The sequence below is a fragment of the Lytechinus variegatus genome, chromosome 13 (assembly GCF_018143015.1).
Source record: "Lytechinus variegatus isolate NC3 chromosome 13, Lvar_3.0, whole genome shotgun sequence".
Lineage (NCBI taxonomy): Eukaryota > Metazoa > Echinodermata > Echinoidea > Temnopleuroida > Toxopneustidae > Lytechinus > Lytechinus variegatus.
This window is the reverse complement of record NC_054752.1, coordinates 17,803,690-17,827,663: the sequence shown is the minus strand read 5'-3', so window position 1 is coordinate 17,827,663 and position 23,974 is coordinate 17,803,690. Positions and strand designations below refer to the sequence as shown.

The 23,974-nt window shown below is 36.9% G+C and overlaps 1 protein-coding gene and 1 pseudogene across 1 annotated transcript in view; both read left to right on the top strand.

Annotated features, from left to right (window-relative positions):
- Window positions 1-8,169, top strand: part of LOC121426678 (P-selectin-like) — a gene marked incomplete at its 3' end in the record, with an annotated part of 34,163 nt that extends 25,994 nt beyond the window's left edge. The window contains exons 15-21 of the mRNA XM_041623051.1: window positions 269-496; window positions 1,549-1,737; window positions 3,569-3,769; window positions 5,623-5,758; window positions 7,010-7,128; window positions 7,581-7,772; window positions 8,084-8,169. Coding sequence (XP_041478985.1) covers window positions 269-496; window positions 1,549-1,737; window positions 3,569-3,769; window positions 5,623-5,758; window positions 7,010-7,128; window positions 7,581-7,772; window positions 8,084-8,169 — 1,151 coding nt within the window. The remainder of the gene's footprint in view (window positions 1-268; window positions 497-1,548; window positions 1,738-3,568; window positions 3,770-5,622; window positions 5,759-7,009; window positions 7,129-7,580; window positions 7,773-8,083) is intronic.
- The window catches only part of LOC121426121, a 40,360-nt pseudogene continuing 24,523 nt past the window's right edge, over window positions 8,138-23,974 (top strand).

Below are 23,974 nucleotides of genomic sequence, written 5' to 3'. Positions count from 1 at the left end.
GTTCTGAATGCATTCATTATATGAATTAATCATCCAGTGAGATTAATGGGAAATAAATAATGAGATTAGGGGAGCTATGTGGTCCAGTGGTTCTGACTCCCGCTTTTCAATCAGTAGGTTACAGGTTTGAATCCCAGTCATGGGGTTATTTTCTATAAGCAAGCATGATTATAATTACTATTATAAAAATGGTTTATTCACATTTTGATTTTATTTTCTGTAAGCAAGTATAATTAAAATTGTTTTCATGAAAAAAATCATATTTCAGTGGTAAGGTGCCCACCTGTTTATGCTCCATCGAATGGTCAAGTGACCCTCTCCCTTGGACAGGGGTCATGCGAGGGTGGAGCTGTGTTGGGGTCAACATGCCGAGTGACCTGCGACCTTGGTTATGACCTCCCAGATCAAGTGGAGAATGTGGAGATGCTATGTGGGCAGATTGAAGGAGGAAGCAGCACTATCGGAACGTGGAACGAAAGCGTACCAGTTTGTGAAGGTGAGAGTGGACATTGGCTGGTTGTTGGTCTTCAATGGTGGTCATTGAAAAAAAAAATCATACAACAGTCAAGGAATATCTAGGTATTTCTAAGAAACAATCTTTTCTCCTTATTCAAATCATATTATGAAGAATAGTATATGGACATTTGTAATGTGCCGGTATCCATCATGAAAAGATGCTCATGGCACAGGAATGAAAAGAAGAAAAAAAGGAAACATAGTTAAATAGGGGGATGCAATATAATTACTAAAAGCTTGTCTGAATAACCAGTTTTTCTGTGAATTTTTACAAAAAATATTCCAGATTTTGTTTGGAAGTTTATTCCATAGGAATGGACCAGCATATTGAAATGATCGATCCCCCCATGAATTATGAGATTGTGGTACAGCAAGTAAAAATAAGCTAGCAGACATGAGGTTACGAGATATGATAGCTACCAGAAATTACAATAAGTGAAATGGATGTATTATGTATATAAGATTTTTATTACATGAATTTCATGAATTGTTTCTTATTGGGAATCTCTATATAGTACAGGTTTGAAGTTAGTAAGGACTGTTTTTTTTCTCTGATTATCGGTGCAGCCATTCAGATAGGGACTTAGATCAGAAAAGGAACAATGATATTAGGACCCCCTCACATGTCTACCCCAAAATATATGAAGTGGCCCAGTTGTATATTATTAAAGATGAAATCACATTGTACTGCTTTAAAAAATTTTTTTTAAGTTTGCTGGATGTCAATCCAAGGCCACCATTAACATAAGCAGCCTGCTCATGTCTGTCTCATACGCTCACAATTTATGTATTTTTTTATTGATTATAGAAAGTTATTTTCACGTATATTTTATTGTATTTGAATATTATTATTTGATATATGAAATTGTCTGCATGGATTTTTTCTGTAATATTCATGTTTTTGTGTAATATTGTTTTGCATTATTTGTTTCCTCAGAAATTAATTCAAGCTGAAAATAAAAAAATAACCCAGTCCTTTTTTTAGTCAAAGACAAAATCACTTACTTTTATTTCAAACAATTTTTTTTTAAGTTGCCCGATGTGAGATCATGCCATCTGCTAATAGCTCAGTGCGAGGATGTCCCTTTGAGGATGCCTCATATGGTGACCAGTGTGAGTTTGCCTGCGATGATGGATACCTGACTGAGAATGGACTCAAGAGGGCGACACGCACCTGCACTGAAGACGGAACCTTCTCAGGAGATGACTTTGTTTGCAATGGTAAGTTACTTCAAAGCAGATGTAATATGTAACAATGAATTTGTATACATGTAGATCGATTTATATCTTTGAGTGCCCGATCAGGGTAGCTGCACTAAAGCCAGGGTAATAGTATGCAACGCTTAGAGACAAATGTCATTTGTATTAAGCGCTATATATAAATGTCGCATATTATCATCATTATTATATGTTAAGATTAATCTAGAGAGCATTAGAAATTGATCTCTATACCTTAAACAATAACACATGACGAAAATCTCCGTTTGAGAACACGTATACCCCAGTTTTTCCATGGACCTACTCCATGGTTTTTCTCAATCAATTACTGCCCCAAGTAAGTATCAAAACACCTGTTTCTTGACCTCGGTCCGAAGATAACACTATAGCCCGAGCGCGGTCCCTGGCAAAGCATGCCGCCATTTTTTATTCACTTACTTTCCTTATTTCAAGGTCGATTTTCTTCGTTCGAAATTGAAAATGGACTAACATTGAATTTCTGAATACAATATGCCTTTGAAAACGTGATTAAATACCAAATAGAATAATTTCATTCGAAGGTCCTATTACAGGCAGAGAAGTGTTACGTAATAGCACAGCTGTTGTTTATCATTTCGTCCCTGGCCCAACGCTCATAATCTGGCCTGTGGAAACAGCGGGGATTACCTGGCAAAGCGGGGTTGATCAGGCGGGTGTTTCATAAAGCTGTTCGTAAGTTAAGAGCGACTGGTGATCCTGTCTTGCGGTAAATGGTACACACCATTGGGGATGATCACCAGTCTTTTTTAAAGTCGCTCTTAACTTATGAACAGCTTTATGAAACAGCCCCATGATCTCAAACACGATTTGGGGTCTAATACTGCAGTTTGCAGTCTGAACTGCGGTCTTCAAACGGGGGTTTGACGTAATGAGCTGCTTTCTTGAATCACACACCCACGTAAACCTGTTTAGGCATGGCTAATCTGCCCTGAGTGATATTGTGCATACACTTCGGAACTGTGCATCATTTCAGTCTACAGCACATTTTGTGATCTAAAATTGAAAATGCTTTTCACCTAAAGCAAAGCCAGAAACGTATATCAAATAACACTGAAGCAGGCCAACAAAAACAAGCAAACTAGAATTCATGTACAGAAGTGATATCTAAAACAGTCTTTTTCAGTTTTTTTAAGATCAAATTGACCGATCAATGAAAATTGCTCAGTCTTTTTAATGGGATCATTGAAGGGATTTCTCCACCCATGATGTTTGCGAACGGCTTTCCCCCATACCTTCATTTTCCATTGCAATTATTGCTTTTTAATGTTTCACTTTTACAACTGTTATCAGTTAAAGCTTTGGGCATTGCAAGAACATTGTGATCCATTCTAAATAAATTTTGTATTCAAGTTCCAAATCTTTTGTTCCTTATAGATTTTTTTTTCCATTTGTGCTTTAATATGAATAAGCACCTAATGGACTTGCCCTACAAATATTGATAGTTATTGGCTCGTCTGACAAAAAAAGTTTAAACCGATTACTGTAGTTAACATTGATCTGGAAATTGTAAGATTTGCAATTACAAGATTCTCGCAACTCCCCTGGGAATGTGTTAGGGGTGATAGCGCTGATTTTCTTCTTATCTCATTGCTACGAAAGCATGATTGCTTGAAAGCAAGCAACCAGAGGATGAAAGGCTAAATAAGGTCCTCTCGTAGTAATAACCTGATAAATGCCTTTGACACCGAAGGGCACTTGCACACCAAGTTTAAATCTTACCTGGGTTACCAAATTGCTCACCACTACTCTACAGAGTTGTCATGCCTCCTTTTTACATTTAATCTTTGTATTTTAGCTTCTGTAACCTGTCCCTCCGGTTTTAACCTGCGGCATGGTACCGTATCGCCACCAGAGTGTTCCGAAGCGGATTCCAGGATTCCCTATGACACAGCCTGCAGCTTCCTCTGCAACAACGGCTTCCTACAGCATGGTCCTTTTGTGAAAACCTGTACAGCAGATGGCACCTGGAGCGATACCAGGATCACTTACTGTGAAGGTTTGTGTGATGAATCAATAGACTAGGGAGTGTTTCACAAACGTACAGAATGGTTAAGACCCTGTTTAGATCTACCAAAAATTTGGAGTGCCCCCAGAAGTTGCTAGATCTAAACGATCATGGCACGAAAGGACAAAGCACAAATCTGAGGTAATCGCAAGGGAAAATACACCCTGGACAGTCTAGCAAAATTGCGAGATCATGCAGCGTGATCCACTGTTGAACTGTAGATCTAAACGGTCTTGGCATGAACTTGGCATAGAAGGCCTTTGTCTGAGCGCATAGTATCAATCTTTGTGGAGCTTGCGCTTTCCCCTTTGATTGACCTGTTGCCATGACAATGCAATTTGCGAATCTAAGGCGAGGCAATGTACCTTGCAATTACCGCAGATGGTTTAAACGACTTCCCATGTTTTGATAAGGAATTTCAGGATGTGTTCACTCCAGCAGAGATGCCAACCCTCCTGATGAAATTGGGAGGCTCCTGAAAATTCTTCCCAACTCCCGCCCTTACGATTACCATCCTTATCCTCCCGAAATTACGATTTTTTTTGCATTGATCAAATTGGATTGGAAGTACATGTATCGTCTGCTAACTTTAGCATGTATTAACTCCATTACGTTCGCTGCTACTAAATTCTGTGTGAAAGGCAGACAAATAAGGAGCAGCGAAAAGCTGCTGCATGTGCCGGTAGGCCCGACTAGCTTCGTGAGCCGTGTGCGCTTGCGGCCGCTGGATTTGCCGAGTCGTGCGGTGGAATATCAGTGTGTGATTTCGGCGTGTTGATGGGTTGATATTGACCCGAAATGGCGGAAAATCAACAAAAGAAGACCAAGAAATGGTCTCAGAAGTATAAGACTGAATACAGTCTCTAGTACCCGTGTATTCGGAAAGAGGAATTTACCATGCATTTTGCACAATTTGCAGCGTGGACATTTCAGTTGAGCACGGAGGTCGTGATGATATTCGGAAGCACTTTGGGAGCAAACGGCATACGGACATTGCGAAGACAAGATCTTTACAGGTAGACGTTACCCGCGCTGAGCTTTTCTTTACTGGATTTATAGTGGAACATAACCTGCCTATAGCTGATAATTCCTCATCATTATTGTTGAACGGGTACTTTTCTTCTATTGTCCCCTCATTTTTTTTTACATGTAAAAATGCATATTTGATATTTTTTATGTTAAAAAATTGGGAACAATGATTTTTTAAAAACATGTGAAATGCTCCAAAATAAGGGTCAGATTGCACCAGAGAGCATCTAGAAACCCAGAGCTTCCAGGGCCCTAAGGCGGGCCCTGGACCCCGGCTGCAAGGGTCGAGCGCTACGCGCACTTTTGGTGTCGGTTGCAAATCCTCCCTAATTCTGATTTTCAAAAGTTGGCATCTCTGCTCCAGATTATTGTCAAGTTTGGCACCTGAGCGATATAGATTGGATATCAGTGAGAAGTAGACCATGTAGATCTTGGAGACCAAGTGAATATGACCCTTAGCTTCCACCACTTCACACTCGGTTCACTTATTGATCACATCATTTCAAACACTGTGTTCACATCTACTATAGATCTACTAGTTTCAAATCAGTCATTACAAACATTAGTTAGTGTTCATGATTCACTGAATGCATTAAATATGCAAATGAATCCATTTATGGGACTAATCAACCAGTTTAAGTTTCATTCCCTCTAGATTTGTTTTATGTGTGCAGCTAACTGATTCAATCAACATAAGTTTCTTTTAGGAGAGTCTGAATACATGCCATATGCAAATAAATCTCTCAGTGGGATAAATCAACCATTTCAAGGACCGTTCACACTGTATATATATTTTATGTTTGTATCTAATTCAGATCATCAGGAGCCTACGTTTGATGAACCCTGTCCAAGGTATATCAATGTCAATGCAGACAGAGGATCAATTCATACAACAGTCGAGTTTACTATTCCAACTGCTTCAGATAATTCTGGGAATGTTACAGTGAAAAAGTAAGTTAAAAGAACAACTGGACAATGGGAATAACCTCTCATTAAGACAAAAGTATGATCAATCATTGTAATTTTTAAATAAAGACTATATCTTTAATGTCTGTGAATATTATGAATAAGTTCCTTTAAAAAGGATTATTTTACCTGAAACAAGTACTAAGACTGATCTACAATTATTGAGATTTAGTTGTGTTAAACGATGGCAATGACATACTTTTTTTCTTTGGCCAATCTCAATTAGCATGTTGCTATGGTGTTAGCTCCAATTAATACCAGCAACTGTCTTTTATGAGATGTAGATATATTTGGAAGTGAGATTTTGTTTTTGAAAAATCAATTTAAGTCAATTCACTTAAGTTCTTCGAGGTCAGTTACAGTTCTCTTGCAGTTCTGCTGTGAAATTTTATTATTTGTTTAATAAAGTGGCACAACTCCGCTGATAAGAGCACATGGCAGCATTCCTATCCATTAACATCATTTAAATTATATATTTCTAATTATGCAACTTATCTTGTGTTGAAAGTTGAATATAAATGTTAGGTTATAGCTGTAATGATATATGAATCTTCTGCAACAATTATATTTATGTTGACGATCTCTTATTCCTGTAACTTTGGTGTTTTGACAAAATATTTGTATCACTCATTCGAGTAAGAACCTTTGATATTATTATAGAAAGTTTGGTCTAATATGCATATTATTTTTGTATTGGTGTGGTTTATCATAAGCTATCCGATCATTTCTTATCTTCTTATAGTTTGATTTGAAATATCCTTAAATTGATGTTGATATACTATTCTATTTTTTCAAAAACATTTCTTTTATCACAATTATGTTTTGCAGTATGCTTAATTGCCTGTATTCTCAAAAGAGGTTTCAGTTCAATCATGGTACAAAACAATGGTTTACACCTCAGTTACATTTGCTCTACAGTGGTCATATGGCGAGTTGAAAACAGCGGTTTTAACATTTTGTGAATAGTTACAGATAGTTGGCTTGAATAAAATTTCATAAAACAGTACTGTATATAGGTATAATGCAGATTACTCATTTTGTTGGGCTTCCCTTTTAGTGCCTTTTGCCAAACGCATGCAATTTGATTTTCTTAGTGTACACAAAAATCTGCATAGTCCGTGATTTCGTGCCATTGTGCAATTGAAACCTGTTTCAAGAATACAGGTTCATATGTTTGTATGATATTATATTCTTCCATGATGGAAATAAAACAAAGAAGTAAACTCTTTTACCCAGAGTCACAGGTCTACCAGGACCCAATGCTACTTTTTCTGAAGGCGCTTCAATGAGTGCCTACATCGCTACTGATCAAAGCGGAAATGCAGCACGCTGTCAGATAGAAGTCAACGTTAATGGTGAGATTTAAAAAATAAATGTTGATTTTTTTTTGTTCTTCATGACAGTGATATAAAAAAGAGCATTGGGTAAACACCTCAAAATTTTCCGAACTTGCACTTAATATAAAAAAAACACAAGGATGAGCAGACGACAAAACCAAATAAAACAAGATGGAAGCTAAAATGGACAAATCTTGTGAAAAACTGATGAGCTCTTTAAAGATAACTGTTAATCTCACCTTACTGCTATGTATCTGTATTTTAGCATTTTCTCCTTATATAAATAACTGGGACTAAGCCCTCAGTGTTTATTGTTATTGTCTCTTAGCCAATCAGATATCAAATTCTGTCAAATGCACCATTAGTATTCTTTATTTGAATTTATAGTGTAACAGTTGTAGACATTGCACTAAGATTCACTTTTAAATTTTAAGTAAACAACTTTCTGTTTAATTCCCTTTTTCATCAAGTTTTCCGATGCCCTCGACCCCATGCACCTGCCAGAGGTTCGCTTGTCAACTGTACAGATCCTATATATGGCTCAGAATGTTCTTACACATGCAATCAAGGGTACGAGCTTGATGGTCCGCCAACTCGAACCTGTGAACTGACTGAGGGCCAGGCTCCAGCATCTTGGGATGGGGAACAGCCTTCATGTAGACGTAAGATACATGTATACAATTGAGAATGCATGGTGATTTCACGTTTTGTTGATGCTGGTGTCAGAAATATTATTCAGCTTGCCTTCCCTACATGTAGCTCAAACGCCTGGGGAAATTTGTCCCAGGGTCGTCTTCGTTTCATGTTTGTTGCTATTCTGCATTTAACATTGACCCGACCAAATTGTCAACAATGAATCTGAAATCTCCTTATGATTCTGATTGAAAATTTTGTAAAAGACAATGAAAGTGAAAGTAATCGACCATTCCATAGAGTACATCTCATTATTTCTTTGTGTCAATTGCTCTTATAGCGAGGACCTGTGCATCCCTGCCGACCCCAGCACTAGCAGTCAGATCAGGATGTCACCTTCAGCCACCTGAAGAAGAGACCTTTGGAACTCTTTGTACCTTCTACTGTCCTTATGGCTTCCGAGGCATTGGAGATCATCAGAAGCGCTGCCAAGCAGATGGGATGTGGAGTGGTTCTGACTTCAGTTGTGAAGGTTTTTTTAGCCTCATGTTTTTTTTTCCATAAACTTGCATTACATCTTACATTATAACAATACATGTATATCATTAAATAATAACAATGATGATATGGACATTTATATTGCACCAGTATCCACCATGAAAAGATGCTTATGGCGCATTAAGGAAGGCATTAAAGAATAATGGAGCGTGCCCCCAAATTTCCATTACCAAAAAATAAGCCTAGGGAAAATAGAAAATAACTTTAGTAAAGAAACGCAAGGGAAGAGGGTAAACTATGGAATAATTCTTTTAATATTTAAATTTTCTTTTGAGAAAGGTCAACATTTTTGCTTGCTTACTCTTTCAAGACAAGAAGTATGCAATGTTCAACCCCCTCAAAAACTTTTGACTCAAGTAGGCTTAATTTTAAGATAGTATAGTGGTAGAATTCAATGTTAGACTTCATGTTGGCAATTTGAATATGTAAAAAAAAATTGTTTTCCACCCTTGCCATATCCAGAGACTGAGTTCTTAGGGTCTAAGGGCAATTGGGAAAGGGATCTAACGCTCACTTTGATATTTTGTGAGTAAGAAGATAAAGTTTGCAAATCAATTTGGGAACTGAATCTGTTCTTGAAATTAAGTATAAAACATATGGATGGGATATTATAATAAGTAATAATGATGATAAAAGTTATTGTAATATATGTAATAACTTGATGATAATGTTAGCAATAATAATATGTCCAATTCTTTATTAGCAAATTACACCAAGTAAAGCAATTCTCTATGCACTAAGATGAAACGAGAAATAAAAATTAAGAAATGCCATATAAAAGTTAGTATCTGAGAATACAATAAACTTACCAAATGACTGTTCATCATTAAAGACAAGATATATGCCAATTATCAATAAAATACACTGTCTCCCATCTGTGTTGATGACATTCAGTGTGATCATTTACAGCAGTAGATTTCATGATTTCAGATTTAGGTATATGCAAATGGTTTAGATCTAGATCTATGATGATTTGATGGCAATTAACCTTGATTTTAAATACTTCCTTATGAACTCATTGTGTGCTTCAACTGCATGTACAAGGATGAACCATATTTGTGTGTTCAAATCCCACCATGGCCTAGCGCCCTCTGGCAAGGTGTCATTCTACTCATTGATACTCTCACCCAGGTGCTAATTGGGTACCGGTAGGAAGCAACCGTCATTGTGGTTGGTTAAGCAAGTTTGTGCCTAACAGGCTGCTTGAAATGCTAAGAATCCAGTGACCGGGTAATAATAATTGTGAAGTGTTTTGAACAGTCGTAGATTGATAAAGTGCTGTATAAACGCCAGTTATTATTATTTTTTTGAAATTGAAATTTTCTTTTTGTCAGCCATCGCTTGTTCTCCTCTAGAGGTGGTTGATGGAGCAACCATCACACCTCCTGACTGCCAGACAGACCCAAGGTTTGGGGAGACGTGCCTGCTACGATGTAACACACCAGGTTTCCAGATCCAGCCTAGGATCCTGACTGACACTGTCTGCCTGGGTACAGGGTTCTGGTCCAGGAACATCACTAAAGCATCATGTGTAGGTCAGTATTGTTCAATCTTATCCTGATACTGCAGTTATCAATATTGTTATATTTATCATCATTATTACTGTTTATTATTATTATTATGATTGTTATAATTAATAGTGAAATTTTTATCATTATTATTGTCATTATTATTTTCATGACTGTCATCATAATTATCATTGTTTTCATTGATATTCCCGAATTATTATTTGAATTACTATATGTAGAAGCGATAGCATCAGGAGAAGTTGAAGTTCATGTTTGAAAAGACTGTCCGATATCTCTTTAGGAAAATGATGGTAGTATATGGACAAAAGAAATTTAAATGACACTTCTAAGAGTTATAATCATGAAAAATGTTATGAAAGATGTATTCATTCATGAGCTTCCAATTTAATAGTTTTTACATTCAATTGATTCCTTTTCAGATATTGAAGAGCCAGTGTTCACCACCTGCCCCAATGACTTCATTGTGTACGCTCCCCAAGGAGAACTGCTTGCCGATGTCACCTGGAATGTCCAGGCCACTGATAACGATCCCACCGCTGCCGTCGATATTGTGTGTAACATGGAACAAGGATTGAAGCCTGAAGGGGACTATGCCGTGACGTGTACTGCTTCAGACGCCCAAGGAAACACCCAGACCTGCAACTTTGAGGTCTCTGTCAGAGGTTAGTAGATTGAATCAAAGGAATGAATTAAATGAGAAAGTAGGAAAATTTGTGTCTGATCAAATGATATTTATTTATGTTTATTGTGTGTGCTTGCTGGTGTATGTATTGAAACCCGTAGCAACCAATATCACTGTATATCACTGTGTAAACATACTTCCTTATTTTATTATTAATCATACATTTTAGTATGTATTCCCATTGGGCCTCGTCCACAAACTTAAGCTCATATCATTAGGTGCTGGCTCATTACTGTGCAATCTTTGTGATTGTAAATTATTTCGATGTTGTTTTGCCAAATGCCAAAAGTATTGAATTTATTAACTTCAAATTCAATTCAATAGTTATACTGTATCTCTTCTTAATATATAATAACTTAATTCCAAAACTTTTGCATGATGGAATAGTCATTGACTAACTTGACTTATAGTATAGTTGGACATTGAGTAGGGTTTGCCATACTTTGTCTGAAAACACTTAGAGGACCTGAATTGTCTACAAAGAAAGTATTTTTATAGTATTGTGTATCTTCCTGATATTTAATCACTAATAACTGAACTTGTAAGAAGATATCTACACATCCACCAAGCATCTTTGGATATAGAAGCAATTAATTAGCTACAAAGTTGAGCAAGATTTCAGGATTACCATACACTGTTTCTGAAAGCTTTTAGAGGGCTTGATCCTACAAATATATTATCTAGATCATTTCCTTTGGTATCAATTTGACTTGTGAGAAGATATCTAACCCTCCACCAAGCGTCTTTGGCTATAGAAGCCATTAATTATATACTAAGTTCAGCAATGTTTCAGGATTACCATACACTATTTCCAAAAACGTTTAGAGAGCTTGATTCTACATATATATCATTTTTAATAATTCTCTTGTTATTTATTTGACTTCCAGTGAGGAGATGTCAGCCTCTCCATCCACCTGTCTTTGGTAATATCGTTGGATCGTGTGACAATGTTTGGGGAAGTGAGTGTGAGGTAGAATGCGCTCTTGGATACTCCCTCGTAGGACCGAGCCTGACACAGTGCAACTACACAGGACAGCGGATGCACTGGCAGAGAGAAACGGCACCCTATTGTGATAGTAGGTATCCAGCAGCTTGTGCCCGTGCCACAGGCAGGGTGGTGGAGAGGGAAAGAATTTTCAAAGGAGAGAGTTGAAGATGTGTGCTTGGATTTGAACCTGTGCAATGATGGATTAATTTGGCAATTAAGCCCCGCGATTCTCAAATTGGCAAGAACCCTAGCTAGGATATTGCAAAAATACATAGTGAAGAGGAGGCCAGTATGTCTTTAGAACACTCAATTTTGCTGTCATGTATTATTGGTTGAATGGCAAAAGTGACGGGTCAAAGGTCTATGATACACTTAATGCTTGCATGAGTTGGAGTCTCGATCTTGATATGGTAAATATTGATGTTTAGATGAACTGTAAGTCCAAGTGAATTAGCACAATGTTTTATCTGGCAATTTTTTTTTACCTGACAGTTACCATAATAATAATATATCTCAGCAAATTAAAATCTAGGAAATCAAATCTGGCAACTTGTGAGACGAAAATTATTGATGAAGCACTCTACATTTTATTGATGAAATTTTGTTATGATTCCATGGATTTGCTGTTTCCTCCTTTACTTTTATCCTTTTAAATCTTTCTCTCCTGCTATTGTTTCTTTCCTTTTCCAACCAATTTTTTTCTCTCTCTTGGTAGTTGTTGGATGCGATCCCCTGGACCTTCCACTCAACATCAGTGTATACCCTGCTACATGCACGGATATAGAGAAACTCTATTATGGGACGGAGTGTACCTTCTTTTGCCGCAATGGACTTACGTTAGAGGGCGCTGTTCACTCTGTTTCTTGTGGTGCAGATGGAGAGTGGGATGCAAATGTCTCAGAAATTGAAGTCACATGTATTGGTATGGCTGGCAGAATAAGATACATTAAATTTAGATGCTTGATATTTTAAAGAAATATTGTAGTGGACAAGCTAAAGATATTTCAGTCAGTAAAGAAAAGCGTTTTTATAATCCCTTTCTTAAGAAATGTTGGCCTTGTCATCCACTCTGGGTTCAGAATCAAATTGATTCACATTCGCTCTTTTGTCTTATTAGAAGCTCATGTGTGGAATTACATATAGGTATTCTATATAAAAACTTTCGTAGAGGTTGAAAACTATAAAAAAATGGAGGTAAATCTGCTTTCCTCAGTGAATATAAATTTAGCATAAATGTTGCCACAATTACTTAAACCATACAACCATATACTACGGCTAGACAAGGCAGGACAAAAGAGCACTAAATATTAAAATAAATGTTTTCTCTTACTCTCGTTATCATCCAGATAAAGTAGCTCCAACACTCACATTCTGTCCCGGACCGATTTCTGTCATTCGTACTGAAATCTGGGGCGTGGAAATAACCTTCGACCTGCCCAGAGCACAGGACAACACCGATGAAGTTCTTTCAGTGATGACTGTCCCAGAAAATTTGACATCCCCCTATAACTTCACAGAAGATGCTGTGGCTAGCTATACATTTATAGATTCATCGGGAAACTCTGTGGTGTGTTCGTTCTCTGTGTATGTTCAAGGTAATGAATGCATATTCTAATTTTGCCATGTTGAGATTGTAGTATCATTATCTTATGTTACCTGGCTTGAAAGTTGCAATTGCTAGTAAGATAGGCGTGGCCAATTAATTTCCTGATGAAACCTTTACATCAAGTTTGCTCCCCTTAAAGAAGTTTCTATTTCAAATATTTTCAACGTTTTTCATAAATGATAGCTCCCAAGTAAGCTGATACCAGGTGAATCTATTGTCTGTTTCAGATGAGATCCCTCCAGTAGTAGTCTTCTGTCCTGATGATATCCATGTCAACACCAGTGAGGTCTTGACCGAAGTCACCTGGGAAGCACCAATCTTTGAGGAGGTCACCGGCGATGACCTGCTCATCACCAGTAACCATGAAAACCACATGGCAACATTTCCCTGGGGAGAACATGTTGTTAGCTATCTAGCCTCAAACACAGACAATGGAAAAACTGTTGGATGTGAATTTTCTGTTGAAGTGAAACGTAAGTTGCAGATTGAGGTATTTTTCCATCAAACAATCAATATTTAGATCTAGATTCTAATTCAATTTCTGATTAAAAGCAAATCAAACATCACATGAAAAATTGAAATATAGTCCAAAGGTAGGTTAGTATCCTAGTTTATATGATAAATTAAATATTTTGGAAAAAATAAACAAACACAATACAAATAACCTTTGTTGAGTTTTAGAAAAGATTATCAAGATGAATTCATTTATTTAAAAAAAAGTCCTTCAAAAATTAGTTTCTCTGCAGCCTATGCATACCACAGTATAACACCAACTTTGCATTTTCAGCTGTTACGTGCAATGACCTGAGAGCCCCTGGGAACGGAGCAATTTCCTGTGACCAGTGGGCGTATGGAAGGTTCTGCAGCATCTTCTGTAACAATAACTTTGACATCCCAAGACTTCCATCATCCCGCAAGCCCCCTGAACATTACGTCTGCGGAGGCAGTGGGCTCTGGAGTCCTCATGCCTATGTACCAGATTGTTCAGGTGAGTATTAGAAAGTACCTTACCAGAAGTTTGAAGTTTTCCCCTATGAATAACACAAGCATCTTTTCATCACCGATTTTATTTTTTTTTCATAAAGAAAACAATTGGGAAGAAGATTTCTTTCTGGAGTCCAGCTTATAATGCCAATGATGAGATGTTAGGCAAGGCTCCACACTAACTTTTTTCTTGGTGGCCCAATTGGTCCACCAAAATCATCAATTTCACAGTTTTGGTGGCCAGCAAAGCAAATTTGGTGGCCCTTAAACAATAGAAAACATTACAATTTATCCAAACGTTAGTATCCCGTCTGGGCCACCAAGTGTGGGCTTTTATAGAATTTTGGTGGTCCGACTTTCAATTTAGGTTGCCCCGGGCCACCAGGCTGCTGCTAATGTCGAGCCCTGTCAGGAACAGCAATTCAAAGACACTTTGAGGTTTCTGTAGGAGGCACATGATGCTGGTTGTTGCCTATATAATTCAATTTTTTCTTGTTTGGAGGATAATGCCACCATCACCTTTTCTTATTAAATCTATCTTCTGACATTCGCTTACACTGTTGCAGTTATAGTCCATTCCAGTTCTTGAAATTCTCTATCCAGCTGATTCTGGTTCCTACTCTTGGTGTAGTTCTACACTTCCCTCAGACATATTTTCCTACAAGCTGTAGACCCAAATGCTGTTAAATTTAAAATCACCAAATCATTTAATACTTTACATTATCCTTCCTGTCTATTTTGATTTTGCCACATGCTATGCTATGGCTATAATTCTTTATTGCTTTTATTTCACTTTCAAGATATTTGTTGTCATTTTTTGAATTTTTTTTTAGTTGTCCTGTTCTGTGATTTTATTAGTACTCTAGTATCTTGTTATAATCATATGTCATAAACATTTGCTTCCACTCCTTATAGCAATCAAGAGACCGGGCCGATGCAACCTTCCCAATGAACTTCTGTACTTCTCTGGAGATTGTGGCACGCAGGAAACTCTGAATCAAATCGCCGAATCCTTCCTAGCAATCCTCCAGGGAACAGACTTCAGTGATATCTGCACCCAGTCAGACCAGTGCACTGCAGATAATGTCAGGGTTACATGTGGACCAAATATTGAGGCTAGCCGAAGAGGTCGCAGAGAGATTCCTCGACGACGGGCTATCCTTAGAAGCAAAGAGGAAACAGACATGGTCTTGCAAATGGACAGGAGGACTGAACATCGCCTGAAACGACAAGTGGCCAGCCCATTTGTGGTTTCCGTAGAGTGGGACTTTGAGGTTAACATCAATCAAGACCCAAGCCTTGATAACTTCGCTGCTGCCACAGATGCTGAGGACATTATGATATCTATGAATGATATCATCTATGACCAGATCTTGGACGGTACCTTCCCCGACATCACAGATGTTCCTGGAGCAGACATCATCCTGGATGTGGATTCATTGACGTACGACTATGCAGAAGTTATGTGCGATGATGGATTCACTGCCGACAATGAAGATTTGCAATGTGGTATGAAATTTTGAAACTCCAGTATCATTATTCTTCAATTAATACACTGACTATTAAATTCCAGGGTTTTTCAAACCTGTCATTGATGAATCAATATCCTGTCTTTCAGTTTCTTGCATCGTGGGTACATTTATTGATGATGTGAACAGGGTTTGTCAAGCTCTAACTAGATGAATCCTTAACTTGTCTTTCAGTTCCTTGTATTATGATGGCATTCTTTAACACTGTGACCAGGAATTGTCAGGCTTTTCCAAGATTAATTCTTGTCTTTCAGTATCTTGCATTGTGGGGACATTCAATGTGTCCTCTGTCTTTCAGGTTTGACATAGACAAATTCCATATCCTTTTTCTCCAGTTCCTTGCATAGTGGGGACATTCTTTGACAATGTGACCAGGATTTGCCAGGCCTGTCCTAGAGGAACCTATCAAGACTCTGAAGCACAGTCATCATGTATCCCATGCGAAGAGGGACAATGGACAGAGGAGGATGCATCTACTAATCATACTCAGTGCTTGGGTGAGTAGAAAAGTAGATTAAAGTAATGTCAATGCAATTCAATTCAGCATTTATTTCATATTTCACTAAGAAGCAAACTGATAACCGAATCATGTACAGACAAAGAGACAGCAAAAAAATATTGTTACAACATCAACAAAACCAACAAAAGTGAGAAAGTATAGTGGGCACATTATTATGATATATAAGAAATTAAAAGATAAATGATTTCAATACAGGAATACACTAAAAGGCCAGGAGAAGGTTAAATGCACACACCCAAAGTAACTTTGCCCTTAAGGTAATTTTTATGTATAGATGCAGCAAGTGACAAGTAGCAAAGAAACAAAATAAAAGATAAAAAAGAGAATAAAACAACATCAGTTGTACAAAGAACTAATGCACAATTTCCTGTAATAATCAACCTTCTATATGTGCAGACTTCATTGTTTTCTCTATTCTTACTTCAGAAACTGGCCAAGTAATGATAGTTTGAGAGCATTACAACTAATTATATAAACTAGAAAAAAGAGACAAAGTCTTACTTATAGGGAGCCAGACGTACATGTTTTATGGTATTGCCCTGACATGAACAATACTATTGGTACCTATTAGTGTTCAAAGTTCGGTAATGACAATATTTTTATTCTTATAATTATCATTATTATCATCATCATTATAATTTCACATCTGCAGATATATGTGATGCAGGTCACTTCTCACCTACTGGTGTAGCCCCCTGTGAGCTTTGTCCTATTGGAACTTACCAACCTGAAACCCTCAGCACCTCATGCCTTCAGTGCCCTAATGGAACAAACACAATGGCTAGCGGCAGCAATCATATTCAACAATGCATAGGTAAGTCAAAATGTGACAAGCCACCCCAAAACTAACAATAAGTGACAGGGAATAAAACCGACACAAAAATGTGGTATTCAAAATGATAATAATCATCATGATAATGATAATTGATATTTATGAAGCGCTTTACACAAAGGTTTCAAAGTGCTGTGTACATAAAATAAATATTCAAATAAAATTGTATAATACATAAATGAATAATCTACAGAATGACAATTAAGAAAACAAAATTAAAAACATAACTTTTTTGTGCTGGGTCTTGAAAATGTGCATCTTGAGTCTCTTCTTGTAGGTGTCAGTATTGGGTGCATCGTGAAGGGAGAGAGGTCCAAGTAGAGGTGCACGAACAGAAGAAACCCCAGTGCCGTAGCAGTTGTGGGTGCAAGGTCCAAGTGCGAGCTGGGGTCTTATCAGAAAGCAATAATAACCAAATTTGATTATCTGAAAAAATAGTAATTCTTTTTTTATTACACTGTCAAAAGTTCAGTTAGTGTACATTACCTAGTAAAGAAATAGGCATGAGTGTTAATGAGTGTTAATTAATAATCAAATTACCTCATGCTAAACAATTGGCGAAAGTTTTAATGATTAGATAAGGGTATCAATCTTGCTAGTTTGGAGAATTACAGATAATAAAAAAAAAGGTTTTGATGATGCAATTATCTTGAATGGTACTGTATATTTTTCCACTTTCACCTTACAGAGCCATGTCAGCCTGGCTCCTTCTCTCCGTCTGGTTTTGTTCCTTGCGATCTATGTCCGTTGGGTTCGTATCAAAATCACGTGCAACGGACATCCTGTGACCTTTGCCCTGGACATCTTTCAACCCAATAACACTGGAGCACTATCGGTGCAGGAATGCACAGGTAAGAAGTAAAAATAAATCATGATTGTTTGATAAAACTAACTAAATCTGTTTTAAGTGTATATGAAATATGTAACATAAATATGGTTTTGATTTGTTTCTAAATTCGGTCAATATTTCATACTTCTCACACTTATAATACTTTTGTACAGTAGAGTATATTTTTGGTTCTTGCTGGAAATGCACTAGCACGCCACCACTTGCAAATGTTCAGATTCTTATATTTTGTCCAAAATAATTGTTATTTATTAGGTGGTCTGTCTTTGACAGATCACCTCTTAATTTCGTCAGAATTTTCTTATTTTTATTTGTTTATTTATTTTTACGGATTTTCTTGTCGCCAAGTTATCTCAAAATGACTTGGTCAATTTAATTGAATTTCGTGTCATCTATAGGATCTGTCATGGACACGTCAAAATAAGCTTTTCAAGGTCATCAGGTCATGATGACGTCATCTAGGCGCCATTTTGTAAAATCACATTATCAATCATATCTCCATTATCAATTATCAAAAATCAATCAAATTACCATCACATCAACTTCAGGTCAAGGGTCATCAGGTCATGTCATCAAAGGTCACCTGGAGGTCACGACGCACGCGTCAAAATTTCAAAATGCCCAAAATCACTTTTTGACCAAAGTAGAGTATGTTTCAGGTCATTTTAAGCATTTTGAAATTTTGTGCGTAACGCCTTACCGCAACGCAGAAACACCGTTTTTTTTACATCTTTGCATTGATGATAAAATTCTGAACAATTTGATACCTTGATCAACCTTCTACGACCATTTATGACGAAATTAACACCCGCTGAAGTTTGCAGCACGTGTGCGCGCGAGCTCTCACTATAGGCCATATATGGGCAAAAATATGCCTATCGAAAATTCACTGTAGCTCTTTAAATAGTCCATTGACCCCCAATTTTTTTTTCATATATCGATAGAGTATGAGTTGTAGATTTGATTTCATGTCATCAATGTCCCTAAATTATATCATGACGTCATCAAGATGGCGCCTAAACTAAAAATTTCATTTTTTCAAAAATGACATCAAATTTATGCGAATTTGGTTGTAACTTCTCGAACATAGATCGTTTTTCGCCCAGATTTTGATAAGCAGTAGATTAGAATGTACTCTTTCTTGTCAGTTGACATGAATTTTCGTTTTGAGAAATGCATCATTGCGTAAAACAGCGATGAAAAGAGGCATGTCATTTTTCCTTATTTTGTGTGTAATGTCTATGGGAATTGACTTTTTGTCAAAACTAGATTCGACATTCCTCTATTTCATGAGCCATATCTCCAATGTTTCTTGTCAGTTTTCCCCGAGCTGTTAGTAGGTTGTAGCTGAGATTCTGAGCTTTTGGAAGTGTGCTCTTCATTTTTTGATCAGATGCCGGGATCATGCCCGTTTTTCACTTGCAAAATTGGATTTGTAATTCTCAAAATTGCTTACGTGTATTCTCTATGGGGAATATCGTGGCTCAATGGATAACGCATTTGACTTGCTTTCTGAAGGGCGCAGGTTCGAGTCCTGGGGTAAACAAGATTTTTTTTCCATTTTTTTTTCTTTTTTCCTGCTCGTACATGATCCTTCATGATAATTTAATGGTATAAAAGTTAAAATTCAGCAAGATAAAACAGATTTTTATCACTTTCATATCACATGTATTGTCGTACATCAAAGAGACCCTTTTCACAGTGCTTTATCATCTCCCGTCTTTCACAAGTATTCCATCCATAATGAGCATTCCGTTGTCATCATGAAGATCATATTGATATGCATGAACATGGTAATAGTAATCATGATTCCGAGAATAAAGACAGACCACCTAATTCGTCTGCATGACAAATTAAATTCTAGTTATTATTATTGTTGTTTTCCAAAATTTATTTATAATTACAGATTTGGGAATTAATGTATTTACCCTTTGTTTTTATTATTATTGCTTTTCTGTTATTTTTATTATCATTGTGATTTTCATTGTCATTATTACTATTATTATTTTGGGGGTGGGGGTTAATAGCTCCAAAATGCCCCAATTGTAGGTCAGAAAATAAGCTTAGCTTGATAAATATGCATGCTTGTGTGAACACATGATGATGATATTTTTTGCTTGTATACACTAGTACATAATACAATGGTAAGATCAAGTCAGGTTTAAGAAAGGAATGAAGAAATGTTGTTTACAAACTACAAACATGCAATCAGCAACAAAATCATTAGTGTGATTATTCGTGAAGTTACATCACCTTAGTGTGAAAAGTAATTAATGTCATCCTATTGATACTACTGAGATTCAAATGAATTGTATTTCATTCTTAGATATTAATGAGTGTGTATCTGAGCCTTGCCAGAATGGAGCGACCTGTGTGGACTTACGAGGCAACTTTCAATGCATATGCGCTCCAGGCTTCACTGGCAGCAATTGTGAGATTGATGTCGATGAGTGCGCCCTCTATAGACCATGTCTTCACAGTGGGACATGTCTTGATCGTGTCAATGGCTATTCTTGTATTTGTTTACCTGGATATACAGGTTAGTGTTGTACCGGTATAGAGTGGAAAATGTGTTTTTTTTCATTTGATCAAAGTAGTCAATTGTGTACTACTGTGTTCCAATAAATATGAAAATGTCCCAGGATGCACTCTGATACAAGAACCATAAAGACAAATAGTTACAGAGAAATTATTGAGTGAATTAAGGGTTAGGGTTAAGTGAAATTCATAAAAAGCTGTAATATACATGTAGCTTTGCATGATATGATTCTCTCTCATTTGTTAATTCTCCCAGCTTAGATTGACAGATTGATACATATTCTGTTTAAATTGGTAGTGCCATTGCTCACAAGCATTTTGATGCAAGTTGTATTTTTGGTCAAAATAACACTTGAAAGATGCAGTCTTACTTTTGTAAAAATTAAAGAATACTTGTGGTCTCTCGTTTGCCACTTAATATCCTAGTCAAGTATACAATTATGCATACATTTTAAAATCACTGTATGACACATCCCCCATATCATAACAATATGATCATGGGATGTAAATTAAAGAGATAGATTACAATGATCACAAATTTTCTGTATATGCTTTCCAAGTTTACACCTAATCATAAAATGGTTTGCATCTTTTTTGTTACATGACCATAATGAAATAGATATCATCATGCTTTATTTTGTTTTAGGGGTGGAATGTGAAAAACCCTTTGATCTCTGCCAGTCTCTGCCATGTCAGAACAACGCAACATGCTTCAGCTCGCCGACCCACTATGAATGCCTGTGCACCCCGGGGTATCATGGTGATGATTGCCAATGGGTGCAACACCCCTGCTCACCGAACCCTTGCCCCCATGCCGATGTATGCAGGGTGGTGGAGGGAGAGTACGGTCCCGATTACGAGTGTGAATATCGCAGAGTCATCAACGAATGTTACAACCAGCCATGCTTCCATGGTGGTTTGTGTGTGGATACATATGGCGGATTCCTGTGTTTGTGTACATCTGGTTAGTATAATACAATAATTGATGCACGTCATCGAGGGCTTTAGTGAGAATTATACTCACGAGGTACTTTTACAACAGTTCTGTTATGTCTGAGGCATAGCTGTGGGTGTTTTTGTTGTTTTAATTAAAGGTAGCAAGTGTGGAAAATTATTCTAATGCCCATGGAAAATGATGTGTATTATCTGTTTTATGAAATGAAGATGTGGATCCTTGTTATTTGATTAACCATCCCCATCTTAAAAGTATGACCGGTCATAGACCTCGTAATTAGTACCCATCAATGGTAAAATTTTCCTGTTGGCTTGAATAGCTGACAGTCACATGATTTCAGCCATCCATTTCATTAGATCCTTATCGTCATTATATTATCAATCTTTAAGTCCTTCACTAGCTTTGGTAAATCCCATCATATGTGTCTATCACTTTATTATTGTATGCAGTGTATTAGAGTACAGGCTGGGAGATGGAAATTTAAGGAGATGAGCAACAGTCCCTGTCAGACATACGACACATCAGGTCTGTTGTCTGAAGCTTGGTATGTGTGGAACACTTTTGAAGTCACACCTTGCATTTTTCTATTCATTCCCAAAATGTAGGTTATGAGGGTCGTCTGTGTCAAATTGATATTGACCTTTGCTTGAGTGACCCCTGCATGAACAATGGGACCTGCTTTGACCTGGATGACACCTTTGAGTGCCTCTGCAAAGAAGGCTACGCAGGAGAGCTCTGTGAGAGACACAGAAACGCATGTGATGATGCACCCTGTCTTCATGGAGGATCATGTCAACCTATAGAGGGTGCTTCTCATCTCTATACGTGTGAATGCCTTCCAGGGTTCATAGGTCGCAACTGTGAGGTCAATAGAGACGACTGTGCATCCATTCCTTGCTCCAATGGAGCGACCTGCATGGATGATGTTGATGGATTTACCTGCGCTTGTACTGAAGAATTTACAGGTTTGTAAATCTAGTAAAATTCCAAGTAACTCACAGTGCAAGCCATATGGCACACCTTTTCCAGCTTATTTTCAATACCATAATTTTTTTTAATTTGTCTTATACTTCATTAGAACTTTAGTTGATTTTTTTTCATAATAAAATTGGCAATCAACAAGCATGATGATATTAAGAAGGAAAATAAATATTGACAGTAATAATTAAACAAGAGTAAAAATAATTGCACTGATATTACTAATGCTATTTATTATAGCATGATAATATTAATATCAATTCACAAGAATAATGTTGATAATCATAATAATAATAATAATAATGATCAATAACAATGATGACATTAATGATACTAATAAAGTTTGAGAATGATGACCAAAGAAATGATAAAGGTTGTAATATGAGGAGAACAAGGACAATATTGGATGACAAAGAGCACATGTTTACAAAACAAGGGCTAATACTTGAACAGGAAGATTCTTCTATATTTCCAGCAGAGCTTAGCTAGGATTTCTGTTTTCATAATAGGTCCAACATGTGATGTGAGTATCGACCTGTGTACCCAGAAGCCTTGTGGTCCCAATGCTACTTGTTTGGACCAGGTTGGTGGTTACCAATGCCTGTGCCCTCCTGGTAGGACCGGGGAGGTTTGCCAAGATGCTGTAGATTTCTGTCAGGGTGACGATCAGTGTTTGAATGGAGGTAGCTGTATCAGCCATCAGGAGACCTTCTCATGCCTCTGTGTTCCTGGATATCAAGGTAAGCGAGATGAAAGCAGAGTAACGTTTCATCAACATTTTTTCTGGAAGATATGACTTTATACCTTTATATGAATCTATATTACTTGAAGTATAAATAAAATATTTTTTCATAAAAGTAAAGTGATTGAATATGGGGTTGGGAAAATAAAAACATTGAACAGTACTAATCAGGAATACAGGCAATTATTTTCTCGTTTTAATCTTGAAATCTTGGAATTATGAAAAGAATGTGACCTTTCATATCTTAAAAAAATAGCAGTAGGAATGATATTTCCTACAATATTTGATGAATTATATCTGGAGATTCAAAATGCATGCGCTTCATGTGATTTTCCAATCTGTTTATGACTTTTATTTAATTTTTCCATCTGCATTAGAGGACGTGAGTAATATGTTTATATGTCATGCATGTTCATTACTTTGATATGTGTATAAACCAGGGTCCCAGTGTGAAATAGACATTGATGAGTGTGCAAGCGAACCCTGCTTTCACGGATCAGCGTGCCTGGATTTGATAGGGAACTTTTCATGTGTATGTGCATCTGGATTTTCTGGCCCTACTTGTGAAGAAAACATTGATGATTGTTTGTCAAGGTGAGACAGTCTTTTTTTTTGGAAGATAGGACCAAGAATAATTTGCATTTTTGTTCCATAATCTTGTAAAAATTGGAATTTTTCTATATTTCTCCCCAAAGAATTCTTGATTTCATATATTTTTGTGAGTTGCTTTTTTCACCTCAATGAACCCTATTTCATATTTAGTTGCATTGTCCTTTACACAACCATTGTTGTTAAAATCTTGTACAAGTGCTTTAGTTGAATGTACGTTAATTAATGATGATAATGCAATTATTGATATGTAAGAATGTACTTTTTGTTTGATTGCATTTGGCATAATATGTAGCAGTCTTGTGGCATATTTATACCCTCAAATTTCATACCA